The sequence below is a fragment of the Biomphalaria glabrata genome, chromosome 6 (assembly GCF_947242115.1).
Source record: "Biomphalaria glabrata chromosome 6, xgBioGlab47.1, whole genome shotgun sequence".
NCBI lineage: Eukaryota > Metazoa > Mollusca > Gastropoda > Planorbidae > Biomphalaria > Biomphalaria glabrata.
The window spans coordinates 37479298-37500163 of NC_074716.1; the positions used below are offsets into that span (position 1 = coordinate 37479298).

At 35.1% G+C, this 20866-nt stretch overlaps 1 protein-coding gene across 1 annotated transcript in view; it reads right to left on the bottom strand.

The window, feature by feature from the left end:
• Positions 1–18976, bottom strand: part of LOC106079679 (lactase/phlorizin hydrolase-like) — a 62684-nt gene extending 43708 nt beyond the window's left edge. The window contains exons 1-4 of the mRNA XM_056031539.1: positions 18464–18976; positions 3922–4052; positions 3103–3360; positions 287–467 (exon numbers count right to left, since the gene is read on the bottom strand). Of these exons, the coding sequence (XP_055887514.1) occupies positions 287–467; positions 3103–3360; positions 3922–4052; positions 18464–18611 (718 nt within the window). The 5' untranslated portion in view covers positions 18612–18976. The remainder of the gene's footprint in view (positions 1–286; positions 468–3102; positions 3361–3921; positions 4053–18463) is intronic.
• Between the last annotated feature and the right edge of the window lie 1890 nt (positions 18977–20866).

The following is a 20866-nucleotide window of genomic DNA, read 5'->3' on the forward strand; positions in this document are numbered from 1 at the left end:
AATTAAAATGACTTCGCAACTACACCCCACCAACACACAAACACTCACACAATCCAAGCTTTACTTAATACTTATTACTTATTTCAAATATTTCTAATGAATTATTTGTAAATAAATGTATGTAATAAAATAATCAGTACACCATTGAAAGAAAATATAACCGTTGCATGGCGACGGTGATCTAGAAAGTAGTTCGTTCTAAATTGCCCAGAAATAGGCCAGAAAACGTTGTGCTAGACTTAGTGAGCTGGTAGAGGCAACAGAATAGTGAAACTTTAGTCCATACCTCCTTGATGACCTCTAAACTTTGACTGATACAGTTGATAGACTTCAGCGTGAGCAAGTAACAGCTGATGACCTACTTTATACTCATTCCCAGAATGCTGAAATCCAGGGGCGTGTTCGCCCGTTACATAGCCTTTGTAAGCGATGCTGAATGGATCTTCAATTGTGGTCCAGAGTTTCACCTAAGAATGTGATACAGCAGTGAGCTTTTATTGTTACAAAAGTCACAATTGTAAGTCACCTAAGAATGTGATACAGCAGTGAGCTTTTATTGTGACAAAAGTCGCAATGTGTAAGTGAATGTAACGCAGCCATGCTGACCTCGAGGTGGCCTATGTCGGACATTTATGTCCGGCATGCTAAATATCGAATGAGACGCTCGACATACTTCAAACCTAATAAAATTAGAACAAAGCGCGCGTTAGAATTCTCGGTCAGAAACAATTTTAAAAAAATGGGTTCATTTAATCTGTTTATGATTTATTATTTTCAATCACTCTATGTCTGCTCACAGAATCCACATTGATCAGGTCAATACTATTCATGAACTCTTAGCACTGCCCCCCCCCCCCCAAAAAAAAAAAAGCAATTTAAAATTCAATTGAAAGAAACAAAACCCCGATATGCTTAGACAACTGAAATAATAGAACATGAGTTGATTAATAACCTGATCATCCAAATGTAACCAAACCACTCACTGGATTACTTTCCTATAAAGCTGAGATCAACTCACTCTGTAAGTCTGTCTGTTACAAATCTTGTACTCGTTAGTTCTCCCACTTCCCATTCTCGGATCAAGTTGACATCTGGCACAATTATTCATTGTGGATAACAACACAGGAAATCAATAAAAAAATCGACCAATTATTTTATCAATTAGTCGTAATTAATTAATTTTGTTTCATATAGAGGCAGTACTAGCTAAGGAGAGATAAGCCTTGAGTAGAGAATTAGGTCGCCGCCTAAAAATTTGAAAGTATCAATCGATAACTATAAAACCTTCTATTTTCATAAGCACTTGTCTAGCTCAGTGCGTGTCGGCTTTCCGTCAAGGAGGCTTGAGCCCTCGAGTTTGAATTCAAGTCAAGCAACATTATTTTATAAATCGCTTTTGAGAAGCCAGCACGGAAACCTTCCAGATACACCCCTCCTTAACACCACCCCTCCTTTACACCACCACAAATAGCTCACACAAGTGATTGGACCATAGCGCATTGAGAAAGATAAAACATGAAATTTTGTTAAACAAAAACGGTAAAAAAAATATTATTGTTAGTCTCTTTCTCTCTCTCTCTCTCTCTCTCTGTGGCATTTTACGTCTTGAGAGACTATCATTTCCCTTCGCAACTTCTTGTGTGACTAAAGTGGACACAGTTGCGGCCACAGGTGGGCATTTGTAAGCACCAGTCGTCGTTGTACTTTCACTCTTCTTTCTACTACTGTTGTGTACGCCATTGCAATCCGGGACCCTTCTTTTATGCTCTTTCCATATGGATCTATCCAGAGCCACTTTTCCACAGTTGTTAGTGTCGATTTTGAAGAGCTTCATGTCCCGTTTGCATACATCCGTATACCTTAGAGGTGGACGACCAGACAAAATGATTGATACAATTACACTTAAAATAAGATTTTAGAAAAGTTTATTTTTGCTTGATGTTTATTTGAAGTTGATCACCAGACTATAAAAAACAGCAAGAAAAATATAACAAGTACCTTTTTAAAAAAACAAAACAAAGTTTATATTAAGAGTAATTGTATCATTACTTTGGATCAGTCATGTAATTAACTTGGTAATAGATCTTGATTAAAAATAAGAAATCTGTAAGATTAGAAATAGTTTTACCTATTGTTTTTGTTCAGCGCAATTTTTTCAAAGATCCTATTACTTATCTGAACCAGTAGGGAAAGGGAGAGAGAAAGAAGGGGATATCCACGTGAATGTTACAGTATCAGCTTTTTAAATGTATTTTATTTAAAAAAAAAGATTCTACGACTTCAATTCGAACTCGAGAACTCAAACCTCCGCAAGCCATTGAGCCAGCTAAGTGCCTATGAAAATAGAAGCTATCTATTGTTAATTTCCAACTTTTAAAATTCGATCTCATTCTCTACACAAAGTATAACGGGGACTAATTCAACTTATATCGCCACATTTGTCAAGTACAATATAGTACAATTTCTTTCCTTTATTCGATACCAAACAAAATTAAAAATTACTAATAATTATTTAACTGATTTTTTTTTTTTTGATTCTTGTTTTGTCAGGTACAAGAAATTATTGTGCAACATTTCAACTTGATTTGAGACTGGTGTGGGAGAAATAACGTGTCTACAAATTGTACCAGACAGATTGACATAGTGAGTTGATTTAATCCATCCCAGAGGCACCACAGCCTACGCAGGGCCCTGGCCTGCACATCTCCATGCTTGGGCATTTGTAACACAGCACTCATCCTAAATCTTCTTCGAAATCGAAGACATTGCAATTATTATTGTGTGTTTACAATCTGGTATTGTGTACAGTGTTTGAGGAATTAATTTGTAAATTTTTTAAATTATGACTGAAGTGCGTGAACGGAAAGTTATGGTCTAACAAAATGTCTGTTACACAATCGCGAATCACAATGACTCTTCAGTTCTGTAAGTCTCGTTTAGCACGTCACGTGTTGTGACATACGACATGTTTCTGTCTCGTATCGCCACTTTTTTGTTGTCAAATCAATCATCTTTTTAATAATTAAAAATATCGCTACAAAGATAGCTAGCTTCTTATCGATTGTAAATATATGTATTGAAAAAATCAATAAAAAAAATTACCCTGTCACCGTAGCGTTCAAAACATAAGTTGGCATAATCTTTAAACCAGGTGATGGAATCAGAGCTCAACCAACCACCATCATCTTGTAGGGTCTGTGGCAAGTCCCAGTGGTAAAGAGCAACAAAAGGTTTAATGCCATTGGCCAGCAACTCGTCAAAGACATAATCATAATATTGAAAACCTGCTTCATTTATGCTGGAGTTTGTTCCATGAGGCAACAGGCGAGGCCAAGACAAGGACAATTTGTAATGAGAAACCTGGGGAGCAAAGGGTCAACTCGACCTTTAAGTCCTTTTAAATTAGAATTCCAAAACTTGCTACCATATATACATAGTACAATTACTTTGCAACATCTCATGGGGTAATGAATTTTTTAAAATGTCTATAGAGCGTGTATATCACTACCACAACACTTATTTGGTTCAATATTCCTGATTATTTTCTAAAAAAATGTATTGTAGATTTCAATTAAAAGTTTTCACAATTTCAGTCAATGACAATTCAGATAAATTAAAAAAAAATCTTCACTAAGAACCAAAGACATCTGTAACAAACCTATTCAGTTTAGCGACGCACCATAGATGACGGATTTTATATCAACAATGATAGTGACGTCATACATAGTGTAGAAACGTATTGACAGTTGGCAGAGTTGGACCGTTTAGACACAGAGACTTTCAACTGTGGACTTGGAATATAACGTCTTGGTGTGTCGGACCCGCAACAATACATCCGCACGATTATACGCACGCATCTGGCTTGAAGGCCTAAATAGAATAAGAAATCCCAGAGCAAGACACGAAGGAGCCGGTACTCACCCCTAATTGTTTCAGACGTTGTACATCTTCTTTAACATAATTATATCCATTGGCTGCTATTTGACCGCCATCACTAGATTCTGTCCAACCGCTTTTAATGGAAAATTCGTCCCAAATACTTGGACCTTTTCCTGTTTAGACATAAGAACAAAGTGTATCAAGTCTAATGACAGACTATGTTGGTCTATACATTAGTTAACACACATAAATGGAAGAACGTGTTATGCATAGAAAGATCTAGAAGTTCATCACATTACAGCGAGACAGAAAGAGAGAAGGATATTGAAAACCTATTTACTCATCCTGTGACTAATGTTCTTAGTGTCACACGATATTCATCAAATTCCTTTCACTTTTTGCTTGCGAATGACTCCTGAAAACGAAGACTGTGTAACATTGAGACAATCTCTCTCTGTCTCGCGTAGACTTTCTTACGATAAGCTGTTCTTAATTTTGTATCGTCTGTCTCGCGTAGGCCTTCTTACGATAAGCTGTTTATTAGTTTTGTATCGTCTGTCTGTCGGTCTGCCATGTCTAGATCGAAAAAACTGGAAAAGAAATTGAAAAGCTGATTTGTTCTCAGACCCCCCAAAAATGGAATGTTAGTCTCTTTACAGAAACTACGTTCTAAAGTCTCAAATACAATCAATTGAAACGGGTTCTTCTTACTTCTATTATTACATCTAGTTTTTCTTGGAACAAAGTCTAGAGTCTTATTATTGATGATGGGTTGATAAGCTTGCTTTCAAGTGAATAGCCAAATGGTGTTTAATTGTGTGACACTTGAAGCAATCAAACCCAGACCACTAGCTGTGACTATTGAATTGTACCTCGTCTTGAATGGAAAGCGAGAGAAACAACATGTACAAAAAGTTTAAAGGGGAAAGACTCAACGGCTTGATCTCTCAATAAGTAGTTCTTACTTCCCTTTTACGATACCAAACAAAATGATTAATTACCAATAATTAATTAACTAATTTGTTAGTTTTCTTTTGATTCACTCATTTATTGTTAATTACAATAAATAATTGTTTAAAAAAATACCAAAGACTTGTCACCAGTTGTTCATCTTTAACCTAGTCAACGCAAGACAAATCTCTGTGTCGTTGTCAAAATGACAGATTGTATAGTTCCATGACAGTAAATTGGTCCGTCAAAGCCCAAAGTAACATTATGACTCAGGGGTTAGGAAGTTTTATAGTTCCCCATCAATCAGTCTGAATTGTTAGACAAAGGATTAGAGCCTTGACAATCCCAATTAAAAAATAGGTATCATGGATTCTTAAAATTAAAAAATAGGTATCATGGATTCTTAAAATTAAAAAATAGGTATCATGGATTGTGTAATGGAATGTTAGACTATTTAACTCCTCCTGGTCTCTTTTTTTTTTTTACAAATACAAAATTTTTAATAAAATAACAAACTAAATATCTATATATCTCCTTTTGTAAAACTTATAACAATAGAATCATAAAGAGTTAACGCTCCCCCTTTGGCTAGCCAATTCTAGTATATATATAACGTTGAATTGGAGTATCACTTCCCTTACTCAAACCATCAATTTCCATATGCACTATTATTTATAACACAAAAGTCAGAGGCTAAAGGCCTGTTCATCTATATGAACTCACACACAGTTTATCTAGCATTGCTAAGCAGCTTGCAGACACGTTTTCCTTTATCAATTGTATCTTGACAGTTAGACGCCCCTAATTTTTTTTGTTGACATCGAAAGAAGGCAGACAATAAGCACTGACAATGTCAAACTGACAAACGATTGGCTGAAACGAAGTTTATAATTTAATTGGCATTTCATGGTTGCCTTTCCTCCAGCCATGTCTCATTGTCTCATCATTTACTTGTACACAAATATTTTGTCAGATCTTTGAATTGTATTGAAAATTTCAGTTCCTGCTCATATTTAATTACGTTGACATTCCTGATTTTGACACTTCCTGATATTGACAGATTCCTGATATTGACAACATTCCTGATATTGACAACATCCCTGATATTGACAACATTTCTATATAAGCACAACGTAATTGTGACTATAGGCCTGTGACATTTGTAAATTTAAGATCTTCAAATTATAGTAGGATTCAAGGTTTTGGTGCCACCAACAGTTCAGAGTAGGTTTCTTAACAAACATCAATACAGTAATACTTAGTTTGTACAGATCTTTGTAAAACCGAAATTCACAACACTAGCTTTTTGATGTTTGCTTTGTACAGAATACGAAACTATTGATACGCTACTATGTGTTTTTAAACATCATCTAATATTATATTTGCACTTTTTAGCATTTCACAATCAATTTTAAGCGTTTCCAATTGTAGCAGAAAGTAATATTTTCAAAGTCCTAATATCTTTCATTTATTTAATAATTTATTTTAAATTACAATTTTGCATCTAGAAGTATGATTGGATACTTGAGTTAATTGAGCGTCGTGCTAATAACTCGAATGTCGTGCGTTTTGATTCCCATACTGACCTTTCTTTCTCTGTATCTTTTGAAAGTAAATAAATAATGAATGTTTAGTGTATCATTTCATTTGAACCTAAATATAAATACCAGGTATTACTTATTTTTTAGTTCGCAAACAGTGGTCTTCCAATTTAGGGTCTCTAAATGTTTGTTTACTTTTTTAAAAGGTATCTTTCTTTCCTTAACATTTCCCATTAGGTTCAATACAGCACCCTCCAACTTGTTTATCTTGCTCTCTCTGTTGGCAGGTATTCGCATCTAAAACTTATCTTACACATTTTATATAAGAGCAGCTTCCTGTGACTAACTTTACTTTAAAAAAATCCCCATTATTATGAATTCGTTTTCGTAATATTGGTCTAGAAAGAAGAACTCGTGAATTCTGAGATAACAGTGGAGTGTGTGCGTGTGTGTGAACATTTCTTCTTCATTCATGTGTTCATCAAACTTTCAATCTTACTTCTCTCTTCTTATCTCCCTTCTATTGACACTATAAAAAGAGACATAAACAAGTAACAGAAAAAAAAGTCCTCCTAAATGAAGGAAGTGCCCACTGTTAGGAGAGATAAGATTAAAAAATAATAATTGTCCCCCTACCCTAACCCCCCCCCCTCATACGCAAAGAAAATCCTGTTTACGCCCCTGTAGGCCTATAAATCTACTTATTGTAAAATTCTAGTTTGGTGATACAGGCATGGCAACATTAAACGACAGAAATCTAGTATATAGTACTGGATATAGATATATGGTACAGAAGATTCTTGTTTTGTTCTAGTTATAGGTGAATAGCTGCAGACTTGGGAAGACAGTGTGCAAAATGTTCCGGAACGTCTAGTTATTTCATTGTTTAACTGTTTTATGAAGACATGCGGGAATACCCGCTGACGTATGTATCTTCAAATTAAAGATTGTCTAGACCCCCAGACCAATTTTAATTTTAATTTTTTTTTCATACTTTTAAATATGTGAACTGTCCATTTTTTTTTCAAGTATATACGTAAACTTTCAAATATCAAGGAAATAGTAGAGCCGTTGTCCATGTCCACCCAACAACTCCGTTTTTTTTGTGTTTTTTGAACCAATGAAGAAATTGTTAAAATGAACTTTGTAATGTCATATCATTGCTCCTTCGTTTCAAACTGGTAATGGATATAAATTTAAAATTTAAATAGGAGTTGTTGTTTTTTAAAGATTTAAATGTATATCAACTATAAATGTGGACTACAAGTGACAAGGTGGCTGAGTGGTAAAGCGCTTGGCTTCTGAACCGGACGTCCCGGGCTCGTATCCAGTAGAAGAATAAGATTTTTTAAAATTCAGTATCTCTAGGGCGCCTGTGAGTCCACCTCTTATGGGTACCTGACATCAGTTGGGGAAAGTAAAGGCAGTTGCTTGTTGTGCTGGCTATATGACATCCTCGTTAATCGTGAGCCAGAGAAACAGATGACCTTGACATCACCTGCCCTACAGACCGCAAGGACGAGAACTTTACTCACTTCTTGACAAGGGAGGGGAGAAGTTTCTTGATTACGTGCAGAGGCGGCCTTAGTGGTGCGTGGGGCCCTGTGCGAGTGTCATATGCGGGGCCCTATACATATCGTACCACATCATGTTATTGGGCTTGTGCGCCTCTAACGCTGTTGGTGAAAAAGTTGATTCGTCTCTACCAGTGGTCTCTACCAGTGGTCTCTACCAGTTGTCTCTACCAGTGGTCTCTACCAGTTGTCTCTACCAGTTGTCTCTACCAGTGGTCTCTACCAGTTGTCTCTACCAGTGGTCTCTACCAGTGGTCTCTACCAGTGGTCTCTACCAGTTGTCTCTACCAGTGGTCTCTACCAGTTGTCTCTACCAGTTGTCTCTACCAGTTGTCTCTACCAGTTGTCTCTACCAGTGGTCTCTACCAGTGGTCTCTACCAGTTGTCTCTACCAGTGGTCTCTACCAGTTGTCTCTACCAGTTGTCTCTACCAGTGGTCTCTACCAGTTGTCTCTACCAGTGGTCTCTACCAGTGGTCTCTACCAGTGGTCTCTACCAGTTGTCTCTACCAGTGGTCTCTACCAGTTGTCTCTACCAGTTGTCTCTACCAGTTGTCTCTACCAGTGGTCTCTACCAGTTGTCTCTACCAGTGGTCTCTACCAGTGGTCTCTACCAGTTGTCTCTACCAGTGGTCTCTACCAGTCGTCTCTACCAGTGGTCTCTACCAGTGGTCTCTACTCTCTCAATCGAATTGTTTTTATTTCTTGCGTTGTACTCTTTGTCTGACTCTTTGTCTCTTTGTTCCTTGAAATTCTATCTGATACGTCCAAACATGAAATCTATAAGGGACATCTGCTCTTTATGGTTTGCAGTCAAGGATGACAGATGACATTTAGTCAGATATACTACTTATTACCATCCACTAAAAGTATCACTTATTAATGGTAGTACTAGTTTATCTGACTAAAAGTATCCACTTCTTGATGGTAATACGTAGTATATCTGACTAAAAGTATCCACTTATTAATTGTAATACGTAGTATATCTGACTAAAAGTATTTACGTATTTATGGTAATACGTAGTATATCTGACTAAAAGAGTCCACTTATTAATTGTAATACGTAGTATATTTGACTTAAAGTATCCACTTATTTATGGTAATACGTAGTATATCTGACTAAAAGTATCCACTTTATTATGGTAATACGTAGTATATCTGACTAAAAGTATCCACTTATTAATGCTAATACGTAGTATATCTGACTAAAAGTATCCACTTATTAATGGTAATACGTAGTATATCTGACTAAAAGTATCCACTTATTAATGGTAATACGTAGTATATCTGACTAAAAGTATCCACTTATTAATTGCAATACGCAGTATATCTGACTAAAAGTATCCACTTATTGATTGTAATACGTAGTATATCTGATTAAAAGTATCCACTTATTAATGGTAATACGTAGTATATCTGACTAAAAGTATCCATTTATTAATGATAATACGTAGTATATCTGACTAAAAGTATCCATTTATTAATTGCAATACGTAGTATATCTGACTAAAAGTATCCATTTATTAATGGTAATACGTAGTATATCTGACAAAAAGTATCCACTTATTAATTGTAATACGTAGTATATCTGACTAAAAGTATTCACTTATTGATTGTAATACGTAGTATATCTGACTAAAAGTATCCATTTATTAATGGTAATACGTAGTATATCTGACTAAAAGTATCCATTTATTAATGGTAATACGTAGTATATCTGACTAAAAGTATCCACTTATTAATTGTAATACGTAATATATCTGACTAAAAGTATCCATTTATTAATTGCATAACGTAGTATATCTGACTAAAAGTATCCACTTATTAATTGTAATACGTAGTATATCTGACTAAAAGTATCCACTTATTAATTGTAATACGTAGTATATTTGACTTAAAGTATCCACTTATTTATGGTAATACGTAGTATATCTGACTAAAAGTATCCACTTATTTATGGTAATACGTAGTATATCTGACTAAAAGTATCCACTTATTAATGCTAATACGTAGTATATCTGACTAAAAGTATCCACTTATTAATGGTAATACGTAGTATATCTGACTAAAAGTATCCACTTATTAATGGTAATACGTAGTATATCTGACTAAAAGTATCCACTTATTAATTGCAATACGCAGTATATCTGACTAAAAGTATCCACTTATTGATTGTAATACGTAGTATATCTGATTAAAAGTATCCACTTATTAATGGTAATACGTAGTATATCTGACTAAAAGTATCCATTTATTAATGATAATACGTAGTATATCTGACTAAAAGTATCCATTTATTAATTGCAATACGTAGTATATCTGACTAAAAGTATCCATTTATTAATGGTAATACGTAGTATATCTGACAAAAAGTATCCACTTATTAATTGTAATACGTAGTATATCTGACTAAAAGTATTCACTTATTAATTGTAATACGTAGTATATCTGACTAAAAGTATCCATTTATTAATGGTAATACGTAGTATATCTGACTAAAAGTATCCATTTATTAATGGTAATACGTAGTATATCTGACTAAAAGTATCCACTTATTAATTGTAATACGTAATATATCTGACTAAAAGTATCCATTTATTAATTGCATAACGTAGTATATCTGACTAAAAGTATCCACTTATTAATTGTAATACGTAGTATATCTGACTAAAAGTATCCACTTATTAATTGTAATACGTAGTATATCTGACTAAAAGTATCCACTTATTGATTGTAATACGTAGTATATCTGACTAAAAGTATCCACTTATTAATTGCAATACGTAGTATATCTGACTAAAAGTATCCACTTATTGATTGTAATACGTAGTATATCTGACTAAAAGTATCCACTTATTAATGGTAATACGTAGTATATCTGACTAAAAGTATCCACTTATTAATTGTAATACGTAGTATATCTGACTAAAAGTATCCACTTATTGATTGTAATACGTAGTATATCTGACTAAAAGTATCCACTTATTAATTGCAATACGTAGTATATCTGACTAAAAGTATCCACTTATTGATTGTAATACGTAGTATATCTGACTAAAAGTATCCACTTATTAATGGTAATACGTAGTATATCTGACTAAAAGTATCCACTTATTAATTGCAATACGCAGTATATCTGACTAAAAGTATCCACTTATTGATTGTAATACGTAGTATATCTGATTAAAAGTATCCACTTATTAAGGGTAATACGTAGTATATCTGACTAAAAGTATCCATTTATTAATGATAATACGTAGTATATCTGACTAAAAGTATCCATTTATTAATGGTAATACGTAGTATATCTGACAAAAAGTATCCACTTATTAATTGTAATACGTAGTATATCTGACTAAAAGTATTCACTTATTGATTGTAATACGTAGTATATCTGACTAAAAGTATCCATTTATTAATGGTAATACGTAGTATATCTGACTAAAAGTATCCATTTATTAATGGTAATACGTAGTATATCTGACTAAAAGTATCCACTTATTAATTGTAATACGTAATATATCTGACTAAAAGTATCCATTTATTAATTGCATAACGTAGTATATCTGACTAAAAGTATCCACTTATTAATTGTAATACGTAGTATATCTGACTAAAAGTATCCACTTATTAATTGTAATACGTAGTATATTTGACTTAAAGTATCCACTTATTTATGGTAATACGTAGTATATCTGACTAAAAGTATCCACTTATTTATGGTAATACGTAGTATATCTGACTAAAAGTATCCACTTATTAATGCTAATACGTAGTATATCTGACTAAAAGTATCCACTTATTAATGGTAATACGTAGTATATCTGACTAAAAGTATCCACTTATTAATGGTAATACGTAGTATATCTGACTAAAAGTATCCACTTATTAATTGCAATACGCAGTATATCTGACTAAAAGTATCCACTTATTGATTGTAATACGTAGTATATCTGATTAAAAGTATCCACTTATTAATGGTAATACGTAGTATATCTGACTAAAAGTATCCATTTATTAATGATAATACGTAGTATATCTGACTAAAAGTATCCATTTATTAATTGCAATACGTAGTATATCTGACTAAAAGTATCCATTTATTAATGGTAATACGTAGTATATCTGACAAAAAGTATCCACTTATTAATTGTAATACGTAGTATATCTGACTAAAAGTATTCACTTATTAATTGTAATACGTAGTATATCTGACTAAAAGTATCCATTTATTAATGGTAATACGTAGTATATCTGACTAAAAGTATCCATTTATTAATGGTAATACGTAGTATATCTGACTAAAAGTATCCACTTATTAATTGTAATACGTAATATATCTGACTAAAAGTATCCATTTATTAATTGCATAACGTAGTATATCTGACTAAAAGTATCCACTTATTAATTGTAATACGTAGTATATCTGACTAAAAGTATCCACTTATTAATTGTAATACGTAGTATATCTGACTAAAAGTATCCACTTATTGATTGTAATACGTAGTATATCTGACTAAAAGTATCCACTTATTAATTGCAATACGTAGTATATCTGACTAAAAGTATCCACTTATTGATTGTAATACGTAGTATATCTGACTAAAAGTATCCACTTATTAATTGCAATACGTAGTATATCTGACTAAAAGTATCCACTTATTGATTGTAATACGTAGTATATCTGACTAAAAGTATCCACTTATTAATTGCAATACGTAGTATATCTGACTAAAAGTATCCACTTATTGATTGTAATACGTAGTATATCTGACTAAAAGTATCCACTTATTAATTACAATACGTAGTATATCTGACTAAAAGTATCCACTTATTGATGGTAATGCGCAGGATATCTGACTAAAAGTATTCACTTATTAATGGTAGTACGTAGTATATCTGACTAAAAGTATCCACTTCTTAATGGTAATTCGTAGTTCGTAGTATATCTGACTAAAAAGTATCTGTAATAGACTAAAACAACACGAGCTTCAATAAACACAATGATTTTATTCGTCCTTATTTATGCTCTCTACTCCAGCCACTTGTTCTCTATACTCTGACTTCCTTTTACACACAGTCCCTGACACACTGCTGTTCACTCAAGCATGAAGACTCAAGGTCCACTGGTCATTTCATACACAGGCACACACACTGCACTACCAGCCACGCAAAACACATACACTTACTATCACATCTCCCTCCTTAAAAGCTTTGAGATATCAATTGACTATACAAATGATTTCTGTCTCACTATAAACAACTGAATACATGTTTAACACACAGAATGTAACAGAATAGTAACAATATAAATTATAAAATGTGTAGTAAAAAAAAAAAAAAAAAAAAAAAAGTCTAGGTTTACAAATAGACATTAATTATATACAAATTGCATAATAATAAAAAGATATACATGTATCTAATTATCTGCGTCAGGGTAACGTACTGGTGGCCGAACTTGCCTACCATATCGAGTTATTACAGGCGGCGGATTGGTAGTGTTTGTCTGTTCCTGTTGCACATTTGTATCGCTCACGTTCTCTGGCTGTGTGGTTTGACCATTAATGACTGTCTCTGGGGTGTCCATTTAAAAAATATCAGGCATGACCCTTGATTTTGTACATGTGTCTCTTAACATCATTCTATTTCTTCGGTAAGTTATCCCATTCGGTGTTTTTACCCAGTATGATCTCGGGGTCTCCGCTTCTGAGATGACCACTGCTGGTTCCCATAAATCGCCAGGCTTCTTTTGCATCCACACTTTGCTCCCAGGCTGAATGTGTGGTCGCTCGGTGCGCCTCGCTGTTTTGTTGTAATATTTTGCTTGATTACTTTTTCTTGTTTTCCAAGCATTTTCTTTTTTGTCTGGGATTTGAGGTCTGAGATAGGCCTCCGTTGTCGGAAGATTTGTCCTCAGACGGCGGCCCATGAGCAGCCGTGCAGGTGAAGGTCCATCAGGGCATGGAGCATTTCGAAATTGCAAGAGGGACATATATGGGTCTTGACCCGACGTTCTAGCTTTATTTAGAAGCTGTTTCACTGTTTGTATGGCCCGTTCTGCCATACCATTAGATTGTGGAAATCTGGGGCTAGACGTAATGTGCTTAAATCCTCAGCTTTTAGAAAATTTCAGAAATTCTTGACAAGCAAATGAGGGTCCATTGTCACTAATTACTTCCTTTGGAATACCATGTCGAGCAAATTGTGATTTCATATGTATGATCACATCTGAAACCTTTAGTGTTGGGATAAGATTTATCTCAAAAAAATTACTATTGTAATCTACAAGTAGCAAATAGTTTTTACCGAGATACTCAAAATTATCAGATCCAATTTTTTCCCAAGGAAGTACAGGAGTATCATGTGGTAACAATGGCTCCTTTTGCTGGGACTTCTGGTGTTCGTTACACACTTGCACATGTTGATACCATGTCTATAATCTGCTTAGACATTCCAGGCCAGAAGAACACCTCCTTAGCTGTAACAAGACATCTATCTCGCCCAAGATGACCTTGGTGCAGTCTTTGAAGCATTTCTTTTTGCAATACTTTTGGTACTATTAATCTTTCTCCTTTAAAAAGTAAACCATTGCTTTCACTAAGTTCTTCTTTAAATCCTGAATATGCTCGAATTTCTTGTGGAATTTCAGCTCTCTTGTTTGGCCAGCCTATCATAATATTATTCTTTAACAGCCTTAAAACAGCATCATCTGCAGTGGCCTGCTGAAAAATGTTCATATATTCATCTGACATGGGTAAACTATTGACGATCAGATGAACTTGTGCATACCAGTCATCACTTGAGGGATATTTGATTGGTAGCGATGCTCTTGACAGTGTGTCTGGAATAGACATTTCTTTGCCTGGCTTGTATTCCAGCAGTATTTCATATTTCATTAGTCGAAGAAGCATCCGCTGAAGCCTAGGTGGTGTAGATGCCAAAGGCTTTTTGATAATCGCTTCCAAAGGTTTGTGATCTGTTTCAACCTTTATTGGACGTCCATACACATAGTAATGGAAATGTTCAACTCCGAAGACAATGGCAAGCATTTCTTTTTCTATTTGTGCATATCGTTTTTCACAGTCTGTAAGAGATCTTGAGGCGTAAGCCACTGCCTTTCATTCTGCATTAATACTGCCCCAAGTCCCTCCCGTGAAGCATCCACAGACAACTTGACTGGCTGTGAAACATCATAAAAGGCTAAAACTGGGGCGGTTGTGATCAAACTCTTTAAATAATCAACAGCCTTCTGATGTTGTTCCAACCATATCCACTCGTTGTCTTGTTTAAGTAACTCTCTTAATGGGGCAATTATTTCTGACAAGTTCTGTACGAATTTACCAAGATAATTAATCATACCCAAAAATCTTTCTAGTTCCTTGCGATCTGTAGGGTATGGCATGGATTGTATTGCTTCAATCTTTGAGTCATCAGGCTTTATACCACTATCTGTAATGATATGTCCTACAAACTTGACTTGTCGTACTCTTAGGCTACATTTAGATGGCTTCAGTTTGATTCCTTTCCTTCTTGCTATGTCAAGAACTTGCCTAAGTTTATCACCATGCTCTTCTATTGTTCTACCTGCTATCAGTATTTCGTCCATGTATGTCTCAACCCCTTGTATAACGTCGAAAGCTTGATGGAAACGTTTTGCAAATACTTCTGCAGAAGAGTTTAGCCCAAATGGTAGACGAAGGAACTTGTAGCGACCAAAAGGTGTGTTAAAAGTTATATCTGTACAGCTCTTGTCTAATTTAATTTGCCAAAAGGCAGAGTTGGCATCTAATACCGTGAACACTTGACTGCCACTTAGTCGACTAGCTATTTCTTCTATAGTAGGTAATTGATAGTGTTCTCTTTGAATGGCTTTGTTGAGGTCTCTAAGGTCTAGACATATCCTTAATCCGCCTCCTTTCTTTTCAACAATAACAAGTGAGTTGACCCATGCAGTGGGATGATCTACTTTTTCAATGACACCCTCATCTTCCATTCTTCTCAATTAATTTAATTTTTTTTAATTCCTCACGTAGTGCCGCTGGGACTTTCCTTGCTGCGTGTACAACAGGTTTAATGTTGGAATTGACCTTTATAGTATATTCCTCTTCCATGCAGCCTAAGCCAGTAAATACATCTGCGTAGCCTGAGAGTGTATCATCCTCTATAAAGTCAACTCTTCTGATTAAATTCATTTGTTGGCAGCCTGGTAGACCCATAATTGGCTTTGAATGTGTCTCCACAATTTGAAATTCTATTATGGCTGTCTTACTTTTAACAGTACATTTAATGTGTGCTTTGCCAACAACCTTCAATCTTTCTCCACTGTAAGTAGTAAGTTTGGATGTTGATTTGAGAAGTTTCTTTCTTTTTAATTGCTTGAAGATTCTGTATGGGAGAATATTGGGGAATATTGACTTGTGCTCCAGTATCCAACGTGAATGTGACTTGTTTGTTTTCAACAGTAATGAGTGAGTTCCATTCGTTGCTTAGACTATGGGAGCCAATACTGCCGATGAAAAATGTTTCCTCAACGGAGTCATCTCGACCTTCTGACTTCACTATACTTACAGGCTTTGATCTGCACACTGACGAAAAATGACCTTTTTTATGACATTTGTGACAGGTTTCCTCATAAGCTGGGCACTGACGTGGTCTGTGTTCCTTGCCACAATAGCTACAACTCACATTTCCTTTTGTTCTTTAAAAACTATTGGTAGCTGAATTCACAACTTGTACCCCACTTTCTTCATTCATGAGCTTAAGCTGCCATTCAGTTGCCTCAGCTGCCCGACATATATTTTCTACCTTGTTAAGGTCTAGATCTGGTTCTCTCAAAAGTCTTGCTCGGGTGTTCTCATTCCTTATGCCAACAACTATCCTATCCTTTATTAGGTAATCTTTAAGCAAATCAAACTCACATGTCTTTGCCTTGAGTTTGATGTCAGTGACAAAGTTGTCAAATGACTCTCCTTCATGTTGAGAACGCTGGAAAAAAACATGTCTTTCAATGGTAACATTTTTTCTTGGTAGACAGTACTTCTCGAACTTATTAAGAATGCAGTGTATGGAAGGACTTGCTAATTTCACATTCATTCCATTCATTGTCCGTCCATTGGAAAGTGTTATAGACTTGCACTGCTTCTTGGCCGATCACATGCAATAATGTCATACTTCTCTGCGTTTTGTATCCAGTCCACTTGCTATCGAATATATCTGAAAGGATTGTTTGAACCTTTTCCAATTTTCTGCTACGTTGCCATTTAATTCCAGCGGTTGTGGCGGGTGGAGTCGGTCCATCTGACACCATGTAATAGACTAAAACAACACGAGCTTCAATAAACACAATGATTTTATTCGTCCTTATTTATGCTCTCTACTCCAGCCACTTGTTCTCTATACTCTGACTTCCTTTTACACACAGTCCCTGACACACTGCTGTTCACTCAAGCATGAACACTCAAGTTCCATTGGTCATTTCATACACAGGCACACACAATGCACTACCAGCCACGCAAAACACATACACTTACTATCACAGTATCCACTTCTTAATGGTAATTCGTAGTACGTAGTATATCTGACTAAAAGTATCCACTTCTTAATGGTAATTCGTAGTACGTAGTATATCTGACTAAAAGTATCCACTTCTTAATGGTAATTCGTAGTACGTAGTATATCTGACTAAAAGTATCCACTTCTTAATGGTAATTCGTAGTACGTAGTATATCTGACTAAAAGTATCCACTTCTTAATGGTAATTCGTAGTACGTAGTATATCTGACTAAAAGTATCCACTTCTTAATGGTAATTCGTAGTACGTAGTAGGCCTATATCTGACTAAAAGTATCCACTTCTTAATGGTAATTCGTAGTACGTAGTATATCTGACTAAAAGTATCCACTTCTTAATGGTAATTCGTAGTACGTAGTATATCTGACTAAAAGTATCCACTTCTTAATGGTAATTCGTAGTACGTAGTATATCTGACTAAAAGTATCCACTTCTTAATGGTAATTCGTAGTACGTAGTATATCTGACTAAAAGTATCCACTTCTTAATGGTAATTCGTAGTACGTAGTATATCTGACTAAAAGTATCCACTTCTTAATGGTAATTCGTAGTACGTAGTATATCTGACTAAAAGTATCCACTTCTTAATGGTAATTCGTAGTACGTAGTATATCTGACTAAAAGTATCCACTTCTTAATGGTAATTCGTAGTACGTAGTATATCTGACTAAAAGTATCCACTTCTTAATGGTAATTCGTAGTACGTAGTATATCTGACTAAAAGTATACCCTACTTTAGAAGAAAGAAACAGAGTTATTGTAAATTTAATCTCATTTTCTTTCTTTTTAACGGATTTATTTTTACTATTCGGGGGGGGGGGGAGTTTTCTTGTTTAGACCCCTAGGCAGTAGCCCTGCCTGCCCTCCCTTAAATTGGCCCTGCCATCAGATGATATTTTGACTAAAAAGGGCTTAACTTATGTATGACATACAAATCTTCAAATCTTACCATCAATATCCCATGCTCCTTCAGTGACGTAAGCAGCACTGCCAACTCCAAATATAAAGTGTTCCGGATATTTGTCGAAAGTTAATTCGGCGCCAACATTTAAAACCGCCAGTATCAGCACAAAGAAAACGAAGTTGGTGTCCTTCATATCTTGACGATGTCAACTCAAAACAAACAACTGTTCAACAAGTTGTACCGTAATCTTATTTATGCACGTATCAACATTTCTTTTCTTTGAGTAAACTCCCTTGGATGTCTACTGCTTCCCGTGGACTTCCGGTTGTACACGGATGTAACCTATTGTAAATGCTTTATATTTCAACTAAATATGTACCATCTCAAAGTTGTACAATTGTACATAATTTACTCTTCTAAAGACTATGTCTTAATATGTACTCTATGAGTTAATGAAATAATTCCATTCTAACTACAAACTACTTGCAAGTGTTTTAGAGACACAGATGTATAAACACGTTCCTAGCAGCCGTCAATGTGCCCTGCTGATCTGTCAAAAAGGTTCTATATTTATATCTCACCGAATGACTTCAAGTCACTGATTGGGTGGATAGTAAAGAAGTGGGTGGAGGGTGCATGGGGTGTAACATGTCGTCGACATGTTATTTACACAGATGTATGGTGATTACAAGTACTCATTGAACCGCCGTGGATAAAACACAAAGTCTCACGCAACATGACATTAATGTTCACGTTGTGCAGGTTCAGTCATCTAGGTGAGTTCTCTCATAGGATTGAGTTCAATCAAATATTGATAAGATCTGATTTTTATTTGGAAGTGGGGTCTATTAGGCGTCTACATTATCTCAGTGATTCTCATCATAAAGAAAAGATTAAATCTCTAACTTCTATAAATACTATTATTTAACATGTAAACATTAGCAGAGCAAAGGCAAAGGACAGGCTCATCTTATGGTGTTTTTGCATTGTATAGTTCTATTGTATATGTCTCTATTGCTTGTGACAGCCCCTCCTGAAACAATAAGCTACACATCGTCTCCTCTTAGCGCTAGAAATGTTGGGACCAAACGATTTGAAAATGTTCAACGTGTTTCGGATGTTCCTTCAGAGTTGAAGATGATCTACTTTCTAGTCCAAACCACCCTCAGGACGACATGGTATGGCACCAACAGAGCATGAACCCAGGACCTTCGAGACGACCGAACTACAGTCAAGCGAGCATACCGCATGACCAGGCACCATGAATATCACAAATGCATTTTACTGGCCTTTACAGCAAATATTTCATCATAGTACAAAATGCAACATGTCACAGAAGTCAACTGAAGAAGGAAGAGACGGGTACAATACGGAGGTGAATTAAAATGTCTCTTGAAGTAAATGTTTGGATTTGATGCACTACGAAACTGCTGCAGACATCTTTCGTAAAAACGGTAAAAAAAATTACTTCGAACAGGAAGAAATTGTGTGCACTTAATAATTATTTCATGTTTGAAACATCGTTAGTAATATGAATCTAGATCTATCTTTGACGATAATGGAAATATAACAGAATTTGTTTCCTTTACAAAAACAGTACTCGCGCCCCTAAATCAGTTTGTTCCTACCTTCCTAGAGAAGTGATGGGCACTACACAAGTTGAGACACATTGCTGTAAACAATTGACTCAAATATTCAGCATTTGGGTCCGTCGGAAATAGGTTTTGCCACCACAAGGGTGAGCAGGGGAGGGGAACATGCTATCCTGTGACGTGGAGAGAGACATATTTACATATCAACTGAATCAGACCTAGTCGTACTAGTGTATTTTATTGACTTCAAAACAACAGTCATGGTATTGATCGCCTTATTCTCATTTCGAGAGCAGGAGTAGAAGTCAACTATCAAATCTCGTTGGCCACAATTAACAATTAACAAGCCTTACTTTCAAAGACTCGCTGGTAGAGATGACATCCAATACAATAAAACCGTATTGGATAGCAGCCTACGTGTAAAATAGATTCATGTAAATGTCTTTTGGGTAAGGTCACAACTGCTTTTTATATTTATTATAGTTGAAACCAAAGCTTCTCAATTCACAAGCGCGGCACAAAATTTACTTGAAGTGCAAAGAATTAGAAAATATTATTTGCTTATAAAACTATTTGTAGTACTTAGTATTGCCCAACCCCCTAATAAACTGATAATTAACGTAGTGTATGACTATGAGAAGATAAAACACAAGAAAATAAAAATATTTTAAAAATTGTATTTGAGTGTATCTGTGTGAAGGTTACTGTGATAGCTTTTTAATGTATTTTACATTAAAAAAAAATTGTCGACCTGAATTAGAACTCAAACCACTGCACTAACCACTGTGCAAGCGAAGTGTTTATGAAAATAGAAGGTTTTATAGCTATATATTGTAATTTTCAAACTTTTAAGTGA